Raw genomic sequence first — 11,127 nt, 5'->3', positions numbered from 1 at the left:
ATACTTGCATATATTAAAACAATCCTGCACAATATTTGCAGTTAAGAGTGAAATTGCTCCAGTCAAGATCATTCACATTCATGAAGCCTGCATGGTAATAGGAACAGCTCGCAATTTAATGCATTCCAGCCCACCATCCACTTGAGTCTCAGCGCATTAGAAAAATCACCATTCAGACCTCATAGAATTTTTATAATAGCGGAGTTCTTTGCAGACTTTCTGTGCGTGCAGACTGTGGGACTAAAAAAGAAAACCCATGCAGTCGAACCCTATAGGTTCTGTAGAACATGCAGTATTTTGTAAAATTATTATTATTTTTTTAACTCTTTAACACCTGAGGCACGAGCCACTTTTCTCCTTCAGAATCTGCTGGATCGTGTTACGAATTAAAAAAAATTACTGTAAATCAAATAACATAAACACTGGAACTTAGAGGGTTAAACGGCACCAGCAAGTCAGGTCAGCAGCACCGGTTTGGCACATTTCGCACCTATATATATATATAACGAGGGAAAAGCATCAAACGACACCGTTTACAATCATAGAAATATATGTTTGTTTATTGAATAATATTCCAGAATAGGACTCCTCCTTTGAATTCATAGGAGTTGTAGTAGAAATGTACACGTTAAATGACAGACATGGAGAGAGGGGGTGAATCCAGGGCTTGTCTCTTGAGAGAGAGTCAACCTTGAGGAGTCACAAGTGCATGCTTCAAGAAAACAAAAAAAACAAACAATTGCAATAGTTGCCTGCAGATTTCGATTGTAGAGCCTTGTGGGGTTGTTTTCCCTCCTTGAGTCTGGGCTGCTAGATCTCGTTGCATATTGCTGGCTTTTGTCGTGCTGCTTTTTTGGAAGTGTTCAGAAAAAGCTGCAACCAAGTGATCTTCTGTTCAATATTGAGGAGTCCAGCGTTTCTTTAAACCCCTCCCCTCACTCGTGAAGGCAGGGAGCCTGAGGAGTCAGGCCTGTTCTCAGCGGCTGACCAGTGCCAAGGCTCATTTGACTTATGGCTTCTTCTGTTTTTTTTCCTTCCTTCAAAAAGAAAAGTATTTGTATGTCTGGAAGACGAGAGGATTGATTAGAGAGACGGAGAAGTCAACAGTCTGAGAGAGCAGGAGAAAGCCTTTGTGGAACAATCCTGGAAGACTTACATGACCACCAAGGCACGAGCACGACGGAGTTATTCTGCTGTTTTCACAGGAACTCATTGCATCTGTCACCTAAAACACAGCTGAGCTGCACAGTGGCATTCTGGCTGGAAGAATTTCACTTATGAGAGCTGATACGTTCAATGCAGACAAAATGACAGGAGAAAAATAAATATGCATTATCCACTTCCTAAGATTAGACAAAACTTACCAAAACAAAAAGACAAACCGACACAGACACTTGTACAAATATACTACTAACACAAACAGGCAGATTTGAAAAAATGAAAGCCCAACTGCAGTTTTCTCTGGAATGATATAAATCCAAACCACCCCCCATTTGGACCATTCCTGAACAGATTGATTGGAAACACAGCACTGTTCCCAGGATGCAACAGTAAAACTCTTTGCACTCCATAGAAAAACCCTCTTTTTACTGTAGATCAAACACGTAAAAAAAATAAATAAACAACTTAAAAACATTGAACACATCTTAATTTGGCGCCACATAAATTAATATTACAATTATAAACAGTTTGTTTAGTCAAGCACCAAAATCAAAGTAAAAAAAAATGAAAAGAGAATTAAACAAATGTGTTTAACTTTTCATTTTTAATTTATAGATTTTCTCTAAAAATGCTCAGATCAAACTTTAAGGGAAAATGCATTAAAAGGTTGAAATTAAATGATTCATAGCTCAATTTTTTTTCGTTGCAGGTTCTGAAAAACACTTACTTAAAGATGTCTTAGTGAGTCGTTTGTTACAATGAGACATTTTAGGTAATGCAATGTATCTTTGGATTCTCAAACTTTTGTAATGAAATGATGCTTTATTAAACCACTTTATCTCAACGGTTTAACATTCTGTAAATTCCACAGATTTTCACAGAGCTTGTCTAAACTGCAGTTTCTGAGGTGACTGACAACACCTGGAGGGGGAACATTTTTCCAGTTTTTGAAAATGTTAATTTTCCATTTAAGCTTTTTTTCTTTTTTTTCATTATGTGTGTGACCTTATTATTATTATTTTATATTTATTATTGCAAATATTTTTCATGAAGTCTACAATGGAGTTTTAATGTTTTTTTCTTTGTATCAGAAAGTTTTTGCAGCAATCGCAGTTTGACTTTTATTATTAATATACATTTTTTGTTTGAGTCACATGCTTTTTTTTTTACTTTTTTAAATATCAATGATTCACACAAGTTTACACACATGCAAACTGTAGAAGGTAATGCAGGAAATTGTAGATTTTTGGACCAGAGCAACAATTTTAAATGGGATTTTTTGACTCCAACGACAGCACAGCTACGATTTCCATCTGCTATTTTTTAAACTTTCTTTATTCTAGAACTTTTTTGAGAAGCCATTCATTTTTTCCTCCACAACATACTTTGTTCATGCCTTATCTACTTGCAAAATCCACATGAAACAACTTGCCGTTGCATTCCTTTAAACAGTCAAAGTGAGGCCCGGCAGCTTTCAAGGGGTGGAGAAACCTGTATCTGGCACTTCTGTACTTAACTAAGTTACATGCAACTCAGGATTACTTTGAAAACTGTGCATGTTATTGCACTTAAAAAATTAGAATTCCTGTCAGGTTTTAGATAAATGTATAAAAAATTGCTTTTCAGATTCTTCAAATATGAAAATGGAAAATGGAGATTTTTTTTTTTTTTTTTGCAATTTGCCATTAGGACTGAAATATTCTCCCTGTCATAAAAGTGTGCCGTGCCTCACCCTCATTATCATATCCACATGCTGCCTCCAAACTGCTCAACCTCTTCTCCTGTGTACATTTCTTATCAACATTCCTCAAGAATTCACCTGCTAATCCCTCACTCTTTCCAAATAACCGCCTCCGAGACGTAACCTCTTTGAAATTCTGCTCACAAATTCCGACTTTCTTTCACCCTCAACACATTTGGAAAACCCTCGGTTCACATCCGGTACCCATCCTCACTTTAGGACACAATTACACATTCAAATGTGGTTTTTAGTAACCCCCTTTTTTGTCAACTTTTTTTTTACGTTACACTCGGTGACACACAGCATGAAACATCCTTGCTGCAGTCTTTGTTTGTTAGTGGTATCTGTGCACGCTCTTCATTTGATGGGAGAACCAAGTTGACATGTTTTTCCCTTTAGTGGTATTCCGATGTGCAGCTCTCACAAACTCTGCCGGACCAGAAATCCCGCCTCATCCCGCTGCACTAAAGAAAAAGGAAAACGAATGTGCACATTAGAGGAAATTTGTTGTTCTTTGACTGAAGGGCAAACAGGAGGCGATTCCCTGTTACTTTCAAGCAAACACAGACTCTAAAAGCGCGGCGGCAGACACCCACTCACGCCGAGACGTTCACTCAGACGACTCCATTCTTCATAGCAATTCTTCCAAGGTGATTTAATAAAGCTCGTGAGTGGATAAGCTAGCAGACATTGTCAGAATAACAAGTGCTGCAGCTCACAGGCTCTCTGGCTTTGATGTGGGGCTTCAAACTCGCCTTTATGCTGACAGCAGATGCTGAGTGAAGTAAACGTCGCTGTTCCCTTTCAGGTTTTCCCGCTCAGATCCGTCCCGGGCTTGACTTCAGTCCCAGCTGCTTATTTGCACCCTTTATCAAGTCAGCGCACACTCACTGATCCCTGTTTGAATTTACTTTTTTGGAGTTTATTTGAAAATCCTTGTTATTTTTTATGTTTTCAATGTCATTTTTATTTCTACTTTTTAGTTTGGGAAATAACCCCAGTTTTCAATGTCATCTTTTCTGACCTTAAATGTGTCCTTTTGAGTATCATTCTTATCACATCGTAATCACGGACACGGATGAAAATCAAAACACGACTGATTGGTTTTAGTTCTAATGCGATTAACTGTAAAAGATCCGGTCTGACCCGAGCTTCCTGCAAATTGCTTTCCATCCTAATCTGGTCCATCTGACTTTGAACTTCACTTGACCCTGACGGTTTGTTTTGCTGGTAGGTGGCTGCAGATCGAGCTGGCCCACAGGGTCCCCGTCTACTGTGCTGATAAAGGGCCTTGTGGTTAAGGAGGATGATGTGGCTAAGAAAATAAATTAAAAATCCAAAATTGACAAAAAAAAAAAAAGAACATTAAAAAGTCACCGAAAGACACTGACATAACAAAACGGTCTACAGGGGTGTAGTTCTGGCTGTGATGTTGGGCTGATCCCGATGAGGGCGGGGACTCCCTTCCTGCTGATGGACTGCTGACCCTTGTGTTCCTCAATGACTTGCAGTGCACTTATGGGATGCGGTGTTGGGGAGGGTGGTACCCTCTCGTGCCATCCTCACTGCCTCGTGGACAGCGGTGTCTCCAGTGTCACTGCTACCCTTCATCCCACCCTCCTCCTCCTCCTGTGCTAGGAAGCATCCGCCCTGGGAGCTTCTTTCTGTCCGTTCTTTAGGGTCGGTGAATCTGACGTCCTCACCGTCTTCCGAGGTGGACTCACTGGCTCGCTGGCGAGCTCGTGTAGAGATGGCTCCTTATACATCGCAACTGTGTGACAAAAGAGGAAGCCGGTTACTATGGTGATGACTTCTATCTGAGGAGGAAAAACCACAAAGGACACAAACCTTCGATGACTTTAGGCACAAAGTGTGCCGCCCCCTTGGTCTTCTTTACCCGATTGCCCTTCATGATTTGACCATCTCGGTTGATACCGATATACCAGGAGCGGCCAGACTGGGTCTGACGATAGAGCATGGATGAGTACGTGACATAGTAGTTCTCAAACACGCTCTCTTTGAACTTACACTCCGGGGTGAAGTTCTCCTGCAAGAGAAAAGGAAACAAAAAATGTTCTTTAATTTGCCAAAAATCCATCAAAAACAGCACAAAGATGCTTACAATATAAGGGACATAACATTAACATATCTGCTAAATGTTACTTTATAACATATTATAATGTATAAGAAAAAATAAAATCAGATGAAATAACTACACAACAGCATGTTAGTGTATAAAAACGACATTTTCTGACTCACAAAAAATGTAAACCAACAAGTACAGAAATATAGAATAAAATGACAGTACACCTTATAATCAAGAGAGCCTTATATATGTTATAGTTCTGGTTTGGTTTACTGAAGTTCAAGCGATTTAAAGAGATATACATGGCGCTCTGTTAAAATGTTTGGTTGGGTGTTTTTGTAAATATGCTAGCACGGCTAACGCATAACGGAATCGGACTGTGTTTTTTTCCTGTGTTACTTACAAGGTTGTGAGTTACCAGTGAAGTCACAGTAATATTTGTTTTGGCTGTATTTATCTGGTTTTACATGTTTTAAAGAAGGTTGGGTCTTCTTCTGAATACACTAAAGTGGCTAACGTTGCTAATGTCGGACTTGTTTTTTAATGTGTCACTAGTAAGGTTGGGAATTAGAATAGTCACAGTTATGTTGCTTTAGCTGTATCATTCTGTTGTTTTACATGTTTGTAACAAGGTTGGGAGTCACAGATGTTGTGAATATGCTAACATATTCAACATTAAGCGGTGTCGAACCGTTTTATTTTTTATTTGTTCCTAACGAGGTTGGGAATTAGCATTTTTGACTGTATTATTCTGTTATTTATATGTTGTAAAGAAGGTTGGGTCTTGTTGTAAATATGCTAATGTGGCAAATGCTGCTAATGTGTAGCGGTGTCAAATTATAGTAGTCACAGTAATGTATTAGCTGTATCAGTCTGTTATTTACATGTTGGTAACAAGGTTGGAAGTCACAGATATTGTGAATATGCTAACATATTTAGCGTAAAGCAGTGTTAACTTTTGTTATATATATATATATATATGTTACTAAGAAGGTTGGGAGTCACAGGTTGTGTGAATATGCTAACATGACTTAAAAAAGCAGTGTCGGACTGTTTTTTGTGTGTGTGTGTGTTACTTACAAGGTTGGGGAATAGCTCAGTCACAATAACGTTTGTTTTAGTGCTACCCGTCAGTTTTTTATGTGTTCCAAACAAGTTTTTTAGTTACGAATGCATTAACATGGCTAATGCATTGCGGTATCGCAATGTGTTTTTTACGTGTTAGTAAGAAGGTTTGGCAGTATCGGTCTGTTTATTTCATGTGATGCAAACAAGGTTGAGTCTTATTGGTAATATGCTAATGTGGCTAACGTGTAGCGGTGTCAGACTGCTTTTTACGTGTTACTAACAAGGTTGGGAGTTAGAATAGTCTCAGGAAACGTTGTTTTAGCTGTATCAGTCTATTTATTTTATTTTTAGCACGCTAATACGGCTATCGTGTAGCGTGTCACAAACAATTTCTGTGAACGCCGTCAATAAAGACAGACTGTCAGATTTTTCTCTGACTCTTTTGTCTCGTTGCGCCCTCTATTCCTCCACAATTGGTAGCACCCAGAGAAATGCAGCATTATGGGCATTACAGTAATCCTGGAATTTATAGATCTGACCGAGTGGTTACACAATTACTTCTAAAGATTTTTTTTTCAGCAATAATCCATCAATATTAAATTAAATATTTTGGGTTTCCAGAAATATTTCTAGTTTGTTGAAAGAGCTGTTGAGAAGAGATTTCTCTGAAAAGGTTTAACCATATCAAGGAAATCGTTAAAATAACTCTAGTCTGCTGAAACCTGTAAATATCTCACTATATGTGAAATTATTTTCTGATCACATAATACTGTATACATTAAACATTAAAGACTGAGCAATGTTTCTGTGTAACTTTAACAGAGAAGACATTGTTCAAAACAGATTCTTTGTGATGTTTTTACATGGAAACATGGTCAGAAGTTGCCATTTATTGAATTATCATTCAGGTAAAAGGGATTTAACTACAATATAGTTTTTATGCAATAATTAAATTTTTTATCATTTTTCTGTGTGCGTGTGCAGCTCTTTGTTTTTGCACTCAGCTTTTAAGTTTAAACATATTCCAAATATGTAAAGCATGTGTATTACATATGCATGAAAAGTGCTTTATAGATAAAGTTTAATTTGAATAGGGGGAATCATTGTTTTATTGTCCCTTTCCACTCTACATCTCACTTTACCCACACCTTCCATTCTGCATGACCTCTTTTTGTCAAACACATCAACCGCTCATTTATATCAGCACAATACCTTCTATTTCTGCATACAACCAAGAAAAGTGCAATATGTAGAAAAAACTTAACATCTCAAACAAATACACTAATAATAAAATAATTAGTGACATGTCTGTTTCCTTTTATAATATTTAAAATGTATTTCTAAGAACAGAAACAAAGAAATGAAATTAAGAGGAAAGTTACATTTTTTTCTATCTTAAAAATGAAAACAGACATTTGCGAGAATCAAGTAAAAGGAAAGTTAAAGAGAAGGTGAAAGAAATTGAAAGAATTAATGTAGTCTGTAACATTTCAAATGCTTTTAACTGGAAGTACTTGTTTCTTCGAGTTGAACAGTAATCAGCAGTTGAGTCGTCTGTAAAAAAATGTCCGAGCATTGTTCCAAAGCCATTGTGATGATTGATCCAAATACCAACGACGAGTGCTAGGAACGCCATCATCCAGGTTCAGGTTAGTCAACATGGTTATGAGCTAAAACCAGAGAAAGTAAGCAAAAAGCTTTCTATTCTCTTTTTTGTTCACTTATTTTAGTTTGTGTCTTTTTTCTTACAAACAAAATGAAACATAGGAAAAAAACTAATATTTTTCTTTTCTTGAGCATTTCTAATTAATAAAAAATCATATGAACAAGTCATTTGCATAATTTTACTTTTTTTTTTAAAGAAACTTAAAAAAACTAAAAGTAAGAGGTGCCCTCAGTGCCTATTTTCTGTTGCACAATTTCTCTGCTTGATATTACTGTAAATTTTGCTTTTAAATTGCCTTTCTGAACTGTATAGTGCAGTGATTAGTGCTTTCGCCTCACAGCAAAAAGGGTTTGAATCCCAGTCGAGACCTTCCTGTGTGCGTTTGATTGTCCTCCTCATGCATGCATGGCTTTTCTGTGGGCACTCCGACTTCCTCACAGTTCAAAAGCATGCTCCATAAGTTCATTGATTACTCTGAATTGTCCTGATTATTCAGATGGGTAAGCGATTGTGTAGCCATGTGACAAACTGGCGACCTGTCCGGGGTGTACCCCGCCTTCACCCTACAGAGGGTTAGGCTCTGGCAGCTCTGTGACCCTGAAACAGATACAGTGATTAATCATTTTTACTTTATGAATAAGAATACGTTCAGCTTTGTCATTGGTGAATCATTGAGGTTTTTAACTTAGTTTAATGTCTGCTGTGATGTTAGAAAGTAATTGCTAGCAGATGAGCGTGATTCTAGTGGTATTTCTACAGTCTGTAATGGCCTGTCTACTGACTTAGTGGCCAATTGAAGTGCTTTGCGCCCTAAGGTATTGCTGCTGTAGGTTTCTGTCCCAAATTTGATTAAAAAAAAAGTCTAAAATTGGGACTCTACCTTCCTGCCTGGCACTCAGCAGCAAGAGTTGGATTGAAGGGGTTGCATCACCAAGCACAGTCGTGACTGAGTTTCCTCGCTGCTACAGGGGACTAAACTCATTTTGCAGACTCAGGTGTCTGACAAGTCATGGATTTTCAACTCTCATAGTACTAACACACGCAGGAACCACCAAAATGCCAAAGCTGAGTCCTCCTTTAAAACCAGAACCCTTTCTATTGGGTGTTCCTATATTGTAAAGACAAAACATGAGTAGATGATTCAAAAATTCAAGTTTTATACGATCAAAGCAATTCAAATAAGAATCCAGAAGAGTAGCTTTCTTTTGTAAGGTCAGCACAGACAATGCAACTTTTGATTTAGGCACTGAGACAGATGCAGGCAATTGAGCTAAAGACAGTTGGAAGGACTCTCCAATCTGTCAACGGACTGATGCGCTTTTGTTTGGGCGGCTCAAAATCCAAGTTAATCAAGCTAAAACCCTGCAACGTCCTCACAGAAAATGAACATTTTGTATGGACCAGTCGCCTTTTCTGACAGTTATCTATAGCTGATTAAATTTGAACTGACACAATAAAATGAAATTAATAGAACTTAGATGAAATCCATTATTTAAGACAGGCCTTGCAAATGACCATGCCCCAGCCACACCTTCCTCCACTCTGTCCTCAGCATTTACTGAACCCTGCATAACTGCTGATATTAACCAGTGGAGACAGATATACATCTCTTAGTCTCCATCAGGGTCCTGTCTCGACAGGGTCCTTACCCTGTCAGGAAGCAGAGACAATCTGCTGGATTGATTAAGTAAGTGCAGCAGGACAGAAATGGCTGAGTGCAGAATTTCTCCAAGACCCAGGAATTCGGTCCAAGTTTAGACTCAGCGGTGCATCAGACTTCCAGTTTCACACATACGGGTCATGACTTTGTTCACCTTCGTAAGCTTTGATGGTGTCACACGTTCTGACTTGCATATCACACCAACAAATCTCTCAATGCAAAACAAATCATAGATCACAACGACAATTACAAAAGCAAATCAGATAATGAAAGAAACGGGAAGGAAGGGAGACAAAAAGATGTTTTGGAAAAGTAAAATAGTTTCCAGGAATCAAAATGAAAGAAACTGGAAAAAGTACTGTGGGACATCGCTGATTGGATGATGTTTACATTTCTTTCTAGCATTTCTGAATGTTTCAGTTGGTTAGGTGTGGACACAGGAAAGCTGGGTTCAATTCCCAGGTGGTACATTGATCTTCATCTAGTATGAGTCCCTATGGCGTTTTAAAGTCGCCCGAGCCTGAGTCTGGATTTCCCTATGTCAGTCCCCAGGCTGGATACATCAAGATGGAGCCTCAGTGCTGCGCTCTCTTGTATTCTCGACAGAGCCTTCACATCCCGGACACAGACTTTTAGTCTCCCCTCCTCGGGGCGACGGTTCAGAACTTTGTGGACAAAAACCACTCGCCCCAAAGACAGCTCCTTCCCCCGGGCCATCACTATGATGAACTCTTGACCGGACACAGAGTACAGAACACAAACTGTTACACTGGAACAAATGTTGTATTTATTATCTTTTTCTTCAGATATAATCTATTTATTTATTTTTATGCTTCATTCTTCTACCCTTATTTACCTTGCCATGTTTGCACATGTGAGCACAAGACACTTAAACCAAATTCCTTGTATATATACACTGTACTTGGTCAATAAAGCTGATTTTGATTGTGTTGTATGTCTGGAGGGGCATCTGCCATAAAACTTAATCAAACCCCCTTTGTGACTCAGTGAAGGTTCATTTCTGTGGGATGTGCTGAAAGGTGAATAATGTTTGAGTTTCTTCAATGTCTGCATACTTATTAAAATGTTATCATTAGTATGGAGCATATCCAGTATCGCTTCATGCCAAATGACGTCTGGATGAAATGGTGGACAAACGTCATCATCCAATCAGTGATGTCCCATAGTACCTACCTTTTCCAACTTATGTTTTTGTTTCATTTTTTAACATTTAATTTTCATTTCTGGAAATGATTTTTGTTTCCTGAATTTTTGTCTCCTTTTTACAGAAAACGGAAAAGATAGGTACTATTGGACATCACTGATTCAATTATGATGTTTGAGTTTTTCAGATTCCATTTCCACATTACTACATTTTTTAAAATCTACCCTTACCTGTTTTTTTTTCATTTTGTGTCAATTTTTAACATTTCATTCCTGGAAATCAGTTTTGTTCACTGAATTTTTGTTGTTGTTGTTTTTACAGAAACTGCTGATCAGATGATAACATTTTTCAGCCATTTCAACTAAAAGTTGTTTGGCATAAAGCGACATAAGTTCTGTCATAATCATACAACTTTTATAAGTTTGCAGAAATTGAAGACACATTTGAAAAAAGCTCAAACGACGAAAACCAATCAGTGATGTCCCATATTTCCTTCCTTTTTTGATCTTATTGTATTTCATTTTTCATTTAGATTTTTGAAACTTTAATTTTGCAAAACATTTCCTTTTTTAATTTTGTT

General features: G+C 37.9%; 1 protein-coding gene across 1 annotated transcript in view; it reads right to left on the bottom strand.

Annotated features, from left to right (window-relative positions):
• Nucleotides 1-532: 532 nt before the first annotated feature.
• fgf11b (fibroblast growth factor 11b) overlaps nucleotides 533-11,127 on the bottom strand; it is a 48,354-nt gene continuing 37,759 nt past the window's right edge. Inside the window, exons 4-5 of the mRNA XM_024266427.2 lie at nucleotides 4,751-4,949; nucleotides 533-4,673 (exon numbers count right to left, since the gene is read on the bottom strand). Coding sequence (XP_024122195.1) covers nucleotides 4,537-4,673; nucleotides 4,751-4,949 — 336 coding nt within the window. The 3' untranslated portion in view covers nucleotides 533-4,536. The remainder of the gene's footprint in view (nucleotides 4,674-4,750; nucleotides 4,950-11,127) is intronic.

This window comes from Oryzias melastigma, linkage group LG14 (assembly GCF_002922805.2).
Source record: "Oryzias melastigma strain HK-1 linkage group LG14, ASM292280v2, whole genome shotgun sequence".
NCBI classification, from domain to species: Eukaryota; Metazoa; Chordata; class Actinopteri; order Beloniformes; family Adrianichthyidae; genus Oryzias; species Oryzias melastigma.
Note: the sequence above shows the minus strand (reverse complement) of the source record. Positions and strands in the feature narration are given on the sequence as shown.